At 22.7% G+C, this 13,799-nt stretch overlaps 1 protein-coding gene across 1 annotated transcript; it reads left to right on the forward strand.

The window, feature by feature from the left end:
* Nucleotides 1-12,304: 12,304 nt before the first annotated feature.
* LOC119683063 lies at nucleotides 12,305-13,072 on the forward strand. The gene has a single exon (XM_038096667.1). The coding sequence runs from the start codon at nucleotides 12,311-12,313 to the stop codon at nucleotides 12,695-12,697; it is 387 nt and encodes a 128-aa protein (XP_037952595.1). The 5' UTR covers nucleotides 12,305-12,310; the 3' UTR covers nucleotides 12,698-13,072.
* The last annotated feature ends 727 nt before the right edge of the window (nucleotides 13,073-13,799 follow it).

A 13,799-nucleotide genomic window follows, 5' to 3' on the forward strand; every position in this document is an offset into this window, starting at 1 on the left:
AATTGTATTATAATATATTATAAATATTTTTTTTGTACCTGTAAGAAATATCTCTTAGATAATATAACTTAACTATACTTTTATAGCTATTGAAACTGTAGGTCACGTGAGTGTAGGTCAGTCTTAACTGAGTTCTTTCTAAGATTTTCTACTTACTAGGCAAATAGCCACAAGGCTATTCTGTCGTACTTATTTCGCCACCTTTAATATACCAATTCTTCTCTTAAACCAATTAAAGCAAATATTGTGTATATTATTTTAATTTCCAATTTTTTAATATATGTGTTATTAAAAAAAAAGAAATAATTTTTTTTTATAATAAAAATAAATAGACGAGAATATAATAAAAAATATATAATAAAATACAAATAGAAGAAAAACAAAAAATAAAAAATTAAGCAATAAGAGAAACAAATTTAAAAAAATCATAAATAGAAATGAAAAAATAAATATTATGAAAATATGAAATTATAAGAAATATATTGAAATGAACTAAGTAAAAATATAAAATTTTGATATATATAAAAAAAAGTTTAACATTTAATGTAGTAGAATATAATTAATTCTAAATAAAAATCCATAAAGTGCTATTTATTTAAATATTTACAACATATTATATTTAATTACATGAAGCAATCATAAATAATTAAAAAAAAAAGAAATAAATCAATTGCTTGTTTATATATTTTTTACAGATAGATATAATAATTGAATTTATATTAAATCAATTTTTTTTGTCTTATTCAACAATTAATAAAAAAAGTATTATTGTACTTTAGTGGTCTTAAGTCATATTAATAATTGTTATATTTTATTAATTGATATAATAATATTTTAACTATTGTTAATGTAACTTCCTAATTTAAACAATCATTTTTGAACATAAATCAATAAATCATAATAGCTTATTAATATTATTAATTTTTGTGATTAAAAAATTTGATTGTTTTGAAAAAACAAATCGATTAATTTTTTAATTATGATTAAAATTAATTTCAATTTAATTTTTTAACACAACTATTAATTATTAATTATTTTATTCCACTATTTCAACCAATTAGCCTATATATCAATAATAGGTACAATTCATTTATTTAAAAAATTATTTTGTAACCAAAAATTTTAAAATACGGTTTTTTAATTTTTTTTAAGTTTTCTTTATAAAAAAATTTAAAACATGAATTTATTTAGAAATAAATACATATGTATTTCTACTTTTTGAGGATACTCAAACTTAATTTTTTTTGAATAAAACTAAGTTAATAACTTAAAGTAAATAGTACTATTATGAAGATTAATATTATTGCTATAAGAAAGCTTTGAACTCCTTTTTTTTGAATTTTGAATTCCATGTTTAAAAATCATTCCTTTATTGCAATTATAACACTATACATAAAATTTAAATAAAGAGGTACATTTTTTGCTATAGATGATTTTGAGATTAAAGTATAGAAACATAAAATAAAATGTGTAGTATTTTGTTAAAAATATAATTAAATTATAAAAATTTATTTATTATTAATACGTTTATTAAAAAAACTAAGTACTTTAAAATTTTTCTTGAAAGATTTTTATTTTTATAATAATTTTTTTTTGTGTTATTCAATAAATTTAAAGTTTCTTTTAACTGTTAAAAAAGATAACTATTATTATTAAAATTTTTAAAGGCGCTAGTTTTTATAATCTTATAAGCTTAACTAAATATTTTATACATTGTAAGTTTGCTTTCTTCAAACGAAACATTATACATATTATCATTTATCGATAATGTATTGAGATAAATTTTAATTCGTTTATTTTATTCTATATTATACAAGTTCAATTAAAATACGTTTCAAAATTCATACTTGATATAATCATCATTTTTTGCAAAAATCTAATTTATTTATTTAATTTTTTTCAACATTCTAAATATTTTAAACTGTTTAAATTTAAACGATTTTATTGTTTCTATTAACTTTAACCGTTGTTCTTTTTTTTTTTTTTAATTATCATATAAACACCAGTTTCAAGTTGATTTTTCCTAAAAATAATTTTAAAAACAATTAAAAAATAAATAACTTATCCCGTGCATATTATATTATTCCATTATACTTAGTTATCTAGTCATTTCAAATGAAATATTAAGTTTATAATCTAATTTTATAGAAATCGAAACCTGATGATATGAATTTAAAATGTGAAACTGTCAAGAATAGAATAAGAATAGAGTAACATATTTCACTTTTACTTTTTAAAAACAAATGCTATTAAAACGATTAACTGCGAAAGTATTAAATAGATGCAAATATATTCAGATTTTTAATCAAGTTTAATTAAAAAAAATCGCCATAATAAAAATTAAATACATAATAATCAAAAAAGAAGTATAAAGCGATTAGGAATAAAAATTTACATATAATTTAGTTTTTAAATATTTGATAAAAAGTTTTTTATATAGAATTTTAAAATTTTTTTTAAACTTAAAAAAAAATTAATTGCCAGATCATTTCAGATTTTTATTTACTTAATTTTAAGTTATAAAGTTTGTGACCTTTTATAATATATACTTCGGAGGCGGATCTAAAATAGTTTAAACAATATTAAAATTATTTTTATGATGAAAAAATAATAAAAAACTTTAATAGAGTTCTGAATTTAAAATTGGATAGATAATCACTTTTGTTTTTAATGTTATAGAATTACTTAATTTTAATTTATACTGCTTCGGATATATTCTTTTGTAAGCTATTATTACTACCTAAATTACTACTAAATTATTATTACCATTACTAATTTACTTTATTAGTAAATTAAATTAATTATACAAATACATTTTATTATATTAATATTTATAGAAAACGGATATTTAGAAATAGACTGATCTAATCGTTTTTGTAAGCGGAAAGCGGTTACAGATACTAAATTATAGGTACTTCAATCCTTGACTTTCAATAAAGCGTAATAGTTAGAGACTAATATAAAATAATTATAGTTACATTATATAATTATAATTATAGTTATATTATAAATTTATGATTACATTATAAAATTATAATATACTAATATAATTATATAATATATATATGTACCTGATCTATAATTATAATTATATTACATTATAATATAATAAGAGTTGAACTTGTAGTAGAACTAAAGTGTGAAAATAGAGATATAAGCTAATTTTAATATTTGATATTTTATTAAAAATTTTTATAACAAATAAAACTAAATAATACTCGTTACTAAAAATCTTGTAGTCCTTAAATTATGAGAAATGTTATAAGAAACGTTTTTGGTTATTATTAACAAAAACGATATAGCAAGGATTTCATTATGTACTATAATGTTTTTAATATTGTATTTTTTAAATATTATAATATACAAAATAAATCAATTTTTTTACTTGAAATTAGAATTATAATTCAAAATATGGATTTTATATTTATATATATATATATATATATATATATATATAAGAACGTGCAGATGTTTAATTAGTCAAAAAAGTTATTCCTAATTTTTCGATAAAATTGCACTGGCTTAATGGGGACGTTGGATAACTGACTCTCAAAAATAAATTATAATGGCTCTCTTGTACCACAGAAACTGTACTATGCTGAATCGAAAAAAACTATAAATTTTTTTGGATCGGTCCCAGTTTTCTCTTGAGCAAAAATTTTGTGTTTTCATTGGTTCCAAGTAATGTTAACACGTAATGTTAACATTTTATAAAGTGTTTGTATCTTTCATAAGGTGATTATATATATTGTATAGTAATAAATTAATAAATTAAAATTAATTAGTAGTGTTATTATTAGGGTAAGAAATGTAATTAATAAAAGCACTTTTCTTTAATTTTTTGTTATAAATAAATGCGAATTTATTTGATAGAGATTTTTTCAATTAAATACATAAAAATATGTTTAAAACTTCAAAAATATAGAGAGAATAAGCTGATACTTTTCGTTTCATTAAAAAAATTTAAATTTTATTGTACCTGATGATGACTATAGATTATAGTCGAAATATCGGTAAAAATAAAATCTTGTAAAAACAAATAAATATTTTTAAATAGTTTATTATTTAACTGTGTTGACCAATTATCCCGTAAAAACACAAAATTATTTTAAAAAAAAATTTTTTGGTCATTAAAACAAAAATATATAAAAAAAATGTTAAACTGCACTATTTTAAGTGCAAACTTTTAATATTTTTTTAACAAATAGGTAATAATATATAAATATAAATAAATATATATAAATAAATTTAAAATTTATATATAAAATATTAACTTTTTATTTATTATATTTATTATATTTAGTAATGTATATGATATGACATTTTATTTTTTTATAAAACACAAATTTTTTTTATATAATAAATACCGTTTATATTATTGATTTATTTTTGTTAATAAATAAGAATATCACAAAGATTTATTTTATATATAAATATGTTTTTGATTAATATTTCATTATTTTTTTTTTTTTATATTTTTAATAAACTTTTTTTCCTGATATATATATATAATTTTTCTAAACTTACTATTTTTATTTTACATAGCATACATAATAATTATTGAATTATCATAATTCATCATAATTATCATCATATCATTTTGAATTGTTATATATGTATAAAAACAATAGGTGTTTTATTCTAATTTTTATATTACCGGATGGCAACATTTTTAAATGTTAAAATAAATTAAATTTTATATTTTTGAAATTCTATTATGTCATATAATGTTTATATATTATAATTTAAAATTTACTGTACCATTTACTGAATGATATTATGAAGTCACCCTGGTACCGAAGCAATACTTTTTTACTAATTTATCACATGAGTTTTTGAACATTTTCTATTCGAAATTTTATATCTATTCACTTAGTGTTAATTAATGTTAAAAAATTAAAAAAAATTTGTTATTAGTTAAATGTTTTCCAGTATTATTAAGAGTTGTATGAATCAGTAGAATAGCTTCTATATCATAAATTTGAATTTAACGTCTATAACAGAAACTGCAAGTATATATGTAAATCATAATAAAATTTTTAACATAAAATTTCTTTCATACTAATTTTTGTTGTGTATTTAAAACGTGTGTTGTTTATTAACAAAAATAATAATATTTAAAAAATAATAAGAAATAAATTTTTAATTCAGAATACAACGGAACGGATCCAGAATCTAACAAGGTCATTTCTGTGTTATCACTTTTTTTTATTTGCTTCAAATATAAGAAAAAAATTTGAATTTATTAAAAAAATAAAAACAAATGAAACTTGAACTTTTGTTTAAATAAAAACAATCTTTTTATATATATAATACAAATCTCAAATTAAATTTAAATAAAAAAGTTTTTATTGATTTTTTTCTGTTTGCCTATTTGGGAAGTTGTAAAAGTGTCATTACAAGTTCAAGTTTAATGTTAATGAAAATAAAATAAAAATTAAAAATTATGGAGCAAGGGTTACCGCATAAGTTTTTATGGGAACTACTAAAAACTTGTTGACATATTTAAATAAATAATTTTTTTTGTTGAAGTGTAACTTCGAAGCCGATAAGCACGCATTGAAATGCAATATACAGAAGAGTGAACATTTTGGGTAAAAAATATAATTTAATTTATTTTTTTTGAAGTTCAAAGTTTTAAGATACAAAATTTTAAGAAAAAAATTTAATCTTTATGAAAAAAAAACTTTAAATGTAGCTTGATTACATACTAAAATTATAAACGTGCATCAAGTTTCCGATAATTACGTAATTTAATTTTTTTAATAATACATAAATACAATATGAATTGACACTTAATAATATCTCTGAAAAAGCAGTACTTGTTTTATTTAAATTAAATATGCACCATATCCAATATTAATGTACTATGTATTAAATATTAATTAAAAAATATTTACTAGAAATATTTTTATTGAAAGCATACCTATACGTAATATACATATATTGCTAAATAATGTTATTATAATAAATAAATGATGCAACTGTTTATACGAAAAGTTTTTGAAGAGGTTTTTTCAAATAGTTGTAAACTACAACAACAAACATTTTTTTTTTATATTATTTTAATTAATTGAATTTTTGGCTGACCATACAGCTGTTTCGAGTATTGCCAAATACCCATCATCAGTGGTCTTGGAAATAATTCTTATATTTAATTATCCGTAAATAATCGAACTCGTGCCCTGCCAAATGTGAAGCTCAGAATCAGCGCACCTTAACCAACTGATCCAATGCTGTACTTGACTTTTTTATGTTCGCATATATTTCTGTGACAATAAATTCAAGTGTTAGTTTTTATATAAACAATTGGCTATTATTTTTAATATCTCTATTATTTATTATTATAACATAATTATACCAGATTTTCTACAACTTGCTTTGAATTGTTTCTGTTTTTAGCGAATTATCTAAGTTGGTTTAATATTTTACCAGTCTCTGAACAGATCTCATTTAAGCCGTTTGCGGTCTTAACTGAGTTGTCACAGATCGTTAACAGTTTTTCAGTTTTTGAAAATATCTCTTCTTAGCTTTCTACGGTCTGACGTGGCGATTATTCTTAATTTGGCTTCTATTCAGTATCTCGTGAAGTATTTCATCGTATTTTTTGGAGAGCATCTATACTATCTAATACTATTTTCGTTTCTTCAATTGAGTGTTAGTGCTGACTTAAATCCATGGTTAAAAAAGTTTTTCTGTGCTGACAAGCCTTAGAACAATCTCTGAAGGTATAACAGAGGCATCTATTTTCGAATAATTGTAGTTTTGATTTCATATTATTTGATTTTTAAGTCATTTGTGGTCTTAACTAAGTTGTCATAGGTCGTTAACAGTTTTCTGCGATCTAACCTAGCGATTATTCCTTATTTGGTTTGTAATAAATATCGCATAAGGTATTTTAATACATTCTTTAGAAAACATCTGTCCTATCTAATGGTATCTTCGTTTCTTCAATTGAGTGTTGATGCTGACTTGAATGGATAGTTACTAGAGTCCTTCCTTACAAATGGTTCTCAGAGCCTAAACTCTCAAGGTGTAAGGGAGGGGACTATTTTTGAATAATTGTAGTTTTGATTTCACATCATTTTTGAAAAATCAAGCTTTTAACATAAAAAGAAAAGTGAATATATTATTTAACAACTTGGAATTATTATTTTATTTAATTGACAACATCCGATAACTTAAAGAACTATACGTATGAGATCTGTCATTCAGGCAATCAGTAACTGATTTGCAATAAATTGTAATAGGCAATATAGGTATCTAAATTAAAACTCTTCTTTTTTTTCTGATTTTAACGGAGTGGTGTTTCGAACTCCTTCTATTTTATATAAACATTTATAAATAATAAACATATTTTTTGTTTTCATTATATTTCTTCTTTCGTATAATACTTTTTTTTACTTCACATAATTTTTTTTTTTTTATGTTACTAAATTTTATCATTTTCGGGTCTTTTAACTTTAACGTACAGATCTTCAATTATTATTAAAAATTAATTATTAAAATTTAAAAGTTAATAATTAATTTATTTGTATGGATATGTTTCCTTTTATACATTTTTTTCTTCTCCTTCATATACTTTACCTCTTTTTAAATGATTATTTAACTTCATCATATTTGGTTCATACAATCTTATCTACTTCTTCTTCTTCTTCTATTATCTTCTTCTACCAGAGGAGCATAGAGTCCCCTATTATGTTATCTATACTTTGATAATTAATTATTAAAAATTACTAATTATTAATATTAAATATTATTATAAATATTATTATAAATATTAATATATATATTATCATTATTTTTAATAATAATTTAATAGTTAAAAATTATTTATTAATTTACTTAAATGGATATCTCTTTTTTTATATATCATATGTCTTTGTCATCATCAAGTAGTTTATTTTCATACCATATAATTTTTAACAATATAATTTTATTAAATTGTTAATTAATTTATTTAATAGTAATTAGGTTTCTTCCGAAAGTCTAACAAATCTATTGCAAATAGTTTCAAAGTTTTTCAAAAAAATATTTTGTAATATATTTTAATTTATTTAAATAATAAAGAGTAATAAAATTATTTTAAAAAATATTTAGAACTAGTTAAGCAATTAAATTTATATAATTTACGATTGCAAACAAAGGTGACATTTTTGGTTAATTAATCGAACCAAAAACTTAAGTGACTTCCACGTATTTTAAGTTCATAATTTATGTAAAACGTATAAATGTTATGTAAACAAAAACAAAAAAAAATATATATATAAAACAAAAGTACATTTTTTTTCCATTTAACTTAATTGATATTTAATACGTTTGAGATTTTATGGGTATTTTTTTATTTTTATTTTTATTTTTGATATTTTGATTTTTAATGATTTATTTATTTATTTTTTAATTGTAACCATGAACCATAAACTAGTCAACCGGTTACATGCTCTCGATTGGCTTCAGACTTACATTAGCATTTTGTGGTCTGATGCATTTTTTTACATTTTATTATTTTAGTATATTTTGAATCATTAAAAATGCATAATTTTAATTTTTAATTGGGAATGTATATCAGTTCAATTTGTATTGACCTAGAAGTCATTAACCGATGATTGTGGAATCGTGCTCTTATTTAAAACATATAAAAAAAAATGAATAATATATTTACATAAATTTTCATAAATTATATTAAATCAATTTTTAGTAAAATTTTATGTTAATAATTTTTTATTTATGAAAGTACATTTCAGTATATAACAAATTTTTTTATTTGTTATTTGATTATCATGACTAGTCTTAAGTGTGCCGACTATTTAATATATGCAACTATAATTATGTAGAATGGCTAAGGACCTAGTAATTAGGTTCCTTATTCTTTGTTGACTTTAAAATTAATTTTAGTGTCAACTCACAAATAAATAAAATAAATATTTAGAATGTATTGCTCAAAAAAAAAATTAGTATATAATATATTTTCAATACTATAATATATTATCTCTGACTTTCAATATCATTTATTATTACATTTAACTATTTCACTTTGCCTAGCAATGGGGACTAGAATTAACTTTAGAGATGTTAACGTGAAATGCTCTAATACAATATCTTCCCTCTTTCAATATCAGGATGTAACCATTAACTCTAAACGATATTTATGGAAGTTATGTAAGTTCATTGGCACCGATATTTCAATATATATCTCGATGTACGAACTGTTTGGATGTTTAGATTAATTAAACGTTATAGAAAAAAATTGTTCGTGGATTAATTATAAAGATTTTATATACTCTTGCAAATCTGCTTACCGGTAACGAGGCGTTGTACCATTGGTCTATAGTAGTGTAATTTAATTAACACACTAGGTAAGAGTTGCCAAAAAGAGTAAGAGAAAGAATGCATCAATCACTTGCTATGTCTAGGACTACATATAGTGTCATGTATATTTTATGTATCGTATATCAATTATTCGAGAGACCATTTCTTTACTAGTCTGGCGGGGACAATGAATGTAGACTCTTGAGTTATTCTAAACATAATTCTGGATAGCACACGAAAATATATTTAAAATAACGCTTAGTCTAGTTCGGTCTTGGTAATAGTTGTACCCGTGAAAACGGTTTAATATTTATTTAAGCCTATCTTAACTTAACCTAACTTTAAAAGTTAAAAGTGGTTTAAAATTTTTATGTAAACCTGTAATCCTGTAAATGTAAGATACTTGTTGTTGTAAAAAGTAATTGTTCCATAGAGCACTCAAATAAGAAATTTAGTAGATAATTAAATAAAAAGGTATTTATTGAACAGTTGGACTTTTTGTTTAGTACATATTAATAAAATGTCCAATTTATATATTTCTACTAAAATGTTAAATTACATATATACTAGACTTTTTTAATGTTTGATCAATAGTTAATATAGTATGACTTTTTTAATATTTGATTAATAATTTATACAGTTTGACTTTTCTAATTTTCGATCAATAATTGATATAGTATAACCCCTTATTTGGAAGTAATTAGAACTAAATTTTGGACAAACTGAATTAAGTGATTATTTGAAGATGCGGTTTTATATGGGTGGAATTAAAGCGGTTCCTTGTATTTTATATCTAACGAATTTTTCAAGATCTGTCAACTTAGAGACACACATCTTAAAGCAAATTAAATTTTTAATCATAGTTTCAATATTATATGTGCGTCTCCACTACTATCCTTTTTAAATATAAATTATATAAATTGATTTTTTTTGTAATTATTTTGTACATATATATATTTATTATCTATACGTATTAAAGTAAAGTATGTAGTCTTTTATTCCATTCCACTCGTACAAATTAGTTCAGGTAGGATTTTTAATAGTAATAGTATTCTTCTTCTTTATTATACATTAAGACCGAAAAGTTTTCGGAAATTCTCATTTAAAATTCGCGCGCTGTATATTTTTCGATATTTTAAGTTTATGTAGTTTGGCAGCACTGTCCTTAATTACTATGCCAAAAATGAGCGCGATCTGTCAGACAGTTCGTTTACGGCAGCTGTTGAAACCAGTTCACCTCAGTAGGGCGTTGCGAAAAAAACAATGGAAAAAAATATTGAACAAAGAGTTTGCATCAAATTTTGTGTTTCGAACGAAATTTCGTGTGCAGAATCGTTGCGAATGCTACAAAAGGCTTATGGGGAATCAGTTTTATCGAAAACTCAAGTTTATGAGTGGTACAAAGCCTTCCAGGACGGTCGTACGACCGTCGAAGACATTTCGCAACGCACTACTGAGGTGAACTGGTTTCAACAGCTGCCGTAAACGAACTGTCTGACAGATCGAGCTCATTTTTGGCATAGTAATTAAGGACAGTGCTGCCAAACTACATAAACTTAAAATATCGAAAAATATACAGCGCGCGAATTTTAAATGAGAATTTCCGAAAACTTTTCAGTCTTAATGTATATAGGCTATTTAAATTTACAAATTTAACTTTATACAATATAAATAATTTAGAATATAGCAGGGAGGAAAAAAGAATTTTTAATAAATGATATTTATGAACAATAAAAAGACGTTGGACTCTTGTTTTTTGAATAGTTGCCTTTTAAGATAGATTGAATATTGGTAAAGAATTTTTTCGGCCATGATATTTTTCCTTTTATTTTCTATTATAATAGAAAATATTATAATTGAAATATATGGCCATGATCTATTATTTTTCTTTATCTCTAAATGTTTTTTTTTCGGCTCTTGGTATATACACCTTCTTTATTACCATCCAATATTTGTAATAAATTTGTGTTGTCATTTTAACTTATAGCCAGTCTCAAAAAGTAACCTTTCTTGATACTGTAAAGTAATAATTTAATAATTGTTTTAACGCCCTCATAATTTATTATTAATAAATGAAAAAAAATGAAACCAGTTAAAACGCTATTAGCTAGATTATAGGATTTAGAATTGTAATTATTTAGAATGTTTAACAAATTTTATTGAATGATTCGAATATATTTTTTGAGGTGTGCTGGCTCATTGGCATAAAGTCAGCCGTACATAATTTAAAATAATATTCGTAAAATGCATAATACATCTAAATATTAACATATCTAGAATGGAGATGCACGTATTGTAGTTGTAAGTAATTAAAGCATTTAATTTGCATAATTTATGAAATAACAAATTCTGCATTCAAAACGTGATACCCTGAAACAATGACGACGGGCGTACCTCAAATGCTTCTGCCGAACACGTAACTTTTCTATGAATTATTAATAAAACTAATAATTTTTGTTTATCTTTATGTAAATAAGCATTTTTTTTACTTTTTATTAAATAAACCATATGATCTCTTTTGTATTACTGGTTTTTCTGTATAATCAAAATGAATATATTTATAACTTCAAATGAAAAAAAAAATATCTATATATATATGTAAATATATATAAGTCTTAACTTTACTATTAAGCAAAAATAAACGTGAATTCAAAAAAAAAAAAAAAATTCTTTAAATAAAATTTAATTCATATGTGCATATATTTCGTTATACGTAACAAAATTTCTAGTTTTTTAGACTTATGACAATAGTTTATATAGGAATTGTTTATTAATAATTAAAACACGAAATTTGTCAAACTCATTTTAAATCCGCATTCGTCACAAAGAATCAGACGCCAAGATTTATGAAAGGCAATTAATACAATTTCGACGTAGAGACAAAAACTAGTTTTTTTTTAATTCACACAAAAATTATTTATTGATTAAATTATATTATTTAAAAAAATTTTTTTTTTCATATTTATAATAAAATAATTTTGTTTTTTTTTTTCAGTACACAATGTTGGCAGTAATTTTATGCATTATGAGTGCAACTTTAATTTCTGCCCAAGCTGACGGAGAAAGTCATAATTACCTGGATGTACAAACACCGAATACTTTTCAATATAATTCACCACTGCATCAACCGGACAGTTTACGTTCACGTCCCTACTTCGACTTCTTGAGTACTCTATATCGTCATGATCCTACTAAGACTTCGCTATTTAGTCCTTATGCAGTACGCACACGTCGCAGTGCGGCGGATCCTAAACATGTTGCTCTCCTCAAAGAGTTCGCTGAGAATAATAAACGTAGTAAAAGAGCCATAGTGTTCAGACCACTGTTTGTCTACAAACAACAGGAGATCAAGAAACAGGAATATGCCAAGCGCAAGAGACGTTATTAAGTACTTAAATAATTTTTCTCAAGTTCGGCAATCTTCTCATATGACTTTTCCTTTGCATTTCATACAGAATTGCAATTTTAATTTCAATTATATTTTTTTTATTTTTAATTTTTATTATAATTATTGTTTTTCTCTTTGCTTTATCTTTGTTATATATAATTTTTAATTATATCACCACATTTGAATGAATTTCACTATAGCACATAACTTGATCTAATTTAAAAATCTAGGCTAGGAAATTGTTGTACTTTTTTTACAAATTATAAATGGACATTTTAGTTAAGTATATATCATTGTATAATATATATTTTATATATGTGTGTAAAAAGATTTGCTAATTTAAGTTAAAATATTAAATAAATAAAATGAATTTTAAAAAAAAAATTATCTAATGCCTTTTTTATTTAAGTTAAAATCAATTAAAAAATTGAATAGAAATATTTTTATACGGTTACTATCAGACAGGTACTAGTTCACTATTAAATACAACTCAAAAATTACAGCAAAAAATAATATTATCTAGAAACAAGGGGGCGCATGGGCAGCGCTTTAGCAAATTATATGCATGATGCTGCGATGTCTTTGCTTTATTCAATAGTTTTTAGGATAAGTTTTAACCTTAGGTCGGTCAATAAAAGTTATTGATTAAGCGATGATTAATTGATTGTAGTAATTGAAATTATTGATTTCAGATTTTGGGTGTCATCCATAAAGTTGCTGATTTAGACAATGCTCAAGATTACAATATCGTAGTCGTTCCATGCTTCTAGTCCTACGTTTATACGAGTTCTGATTTCAAAATAATGAAGTATGATATACCGGAAGTCGAAATGTGGAATATCTAGTCCACTATTCGAATCTCTCTACGACCTGAAAAGTTTTACAAAATGCATGTATATCCAACCGGTCCAGACTGTTGCCGAAATGCTTGATAACTGTCTTGAATACTTTCCCACAAAGGTGCAATGATCGACCTGCATATTTAATTCCCTGATACGAGATCCTGATTATATACGTCAGAACTTTGATATTATTATTAGTTTTTATATCTTCATATATAGCAGCAAAAAGTTGGTGATTATATAAAGATATCAGTATTGAT

This window comes from Teleopsis dalmanni, chromosome 2, assembly GCF_002237135.1.
Source record: "Teleopsis dalmanni isolate 2A chromosome 2, ASM223713v2, whole genome shotgun sequence".
Classification (NCBI taxonomy): Eukaryota; Metazoa; Arthropoda; class Insecta; order Diptera; family Diopsidae; genus Teleopsis; species Teleopsis dalmanni.

Bases quoted from the DNA above. Each gene is read 5' to 3' on its own strand.
- LOC119683063 (XM_038096667.1), top strand. From the start codon at position 12,311: ATGTTGGCAGTAATTTTATGCATTATGAGTGCAACTTTAATTTCTGCC.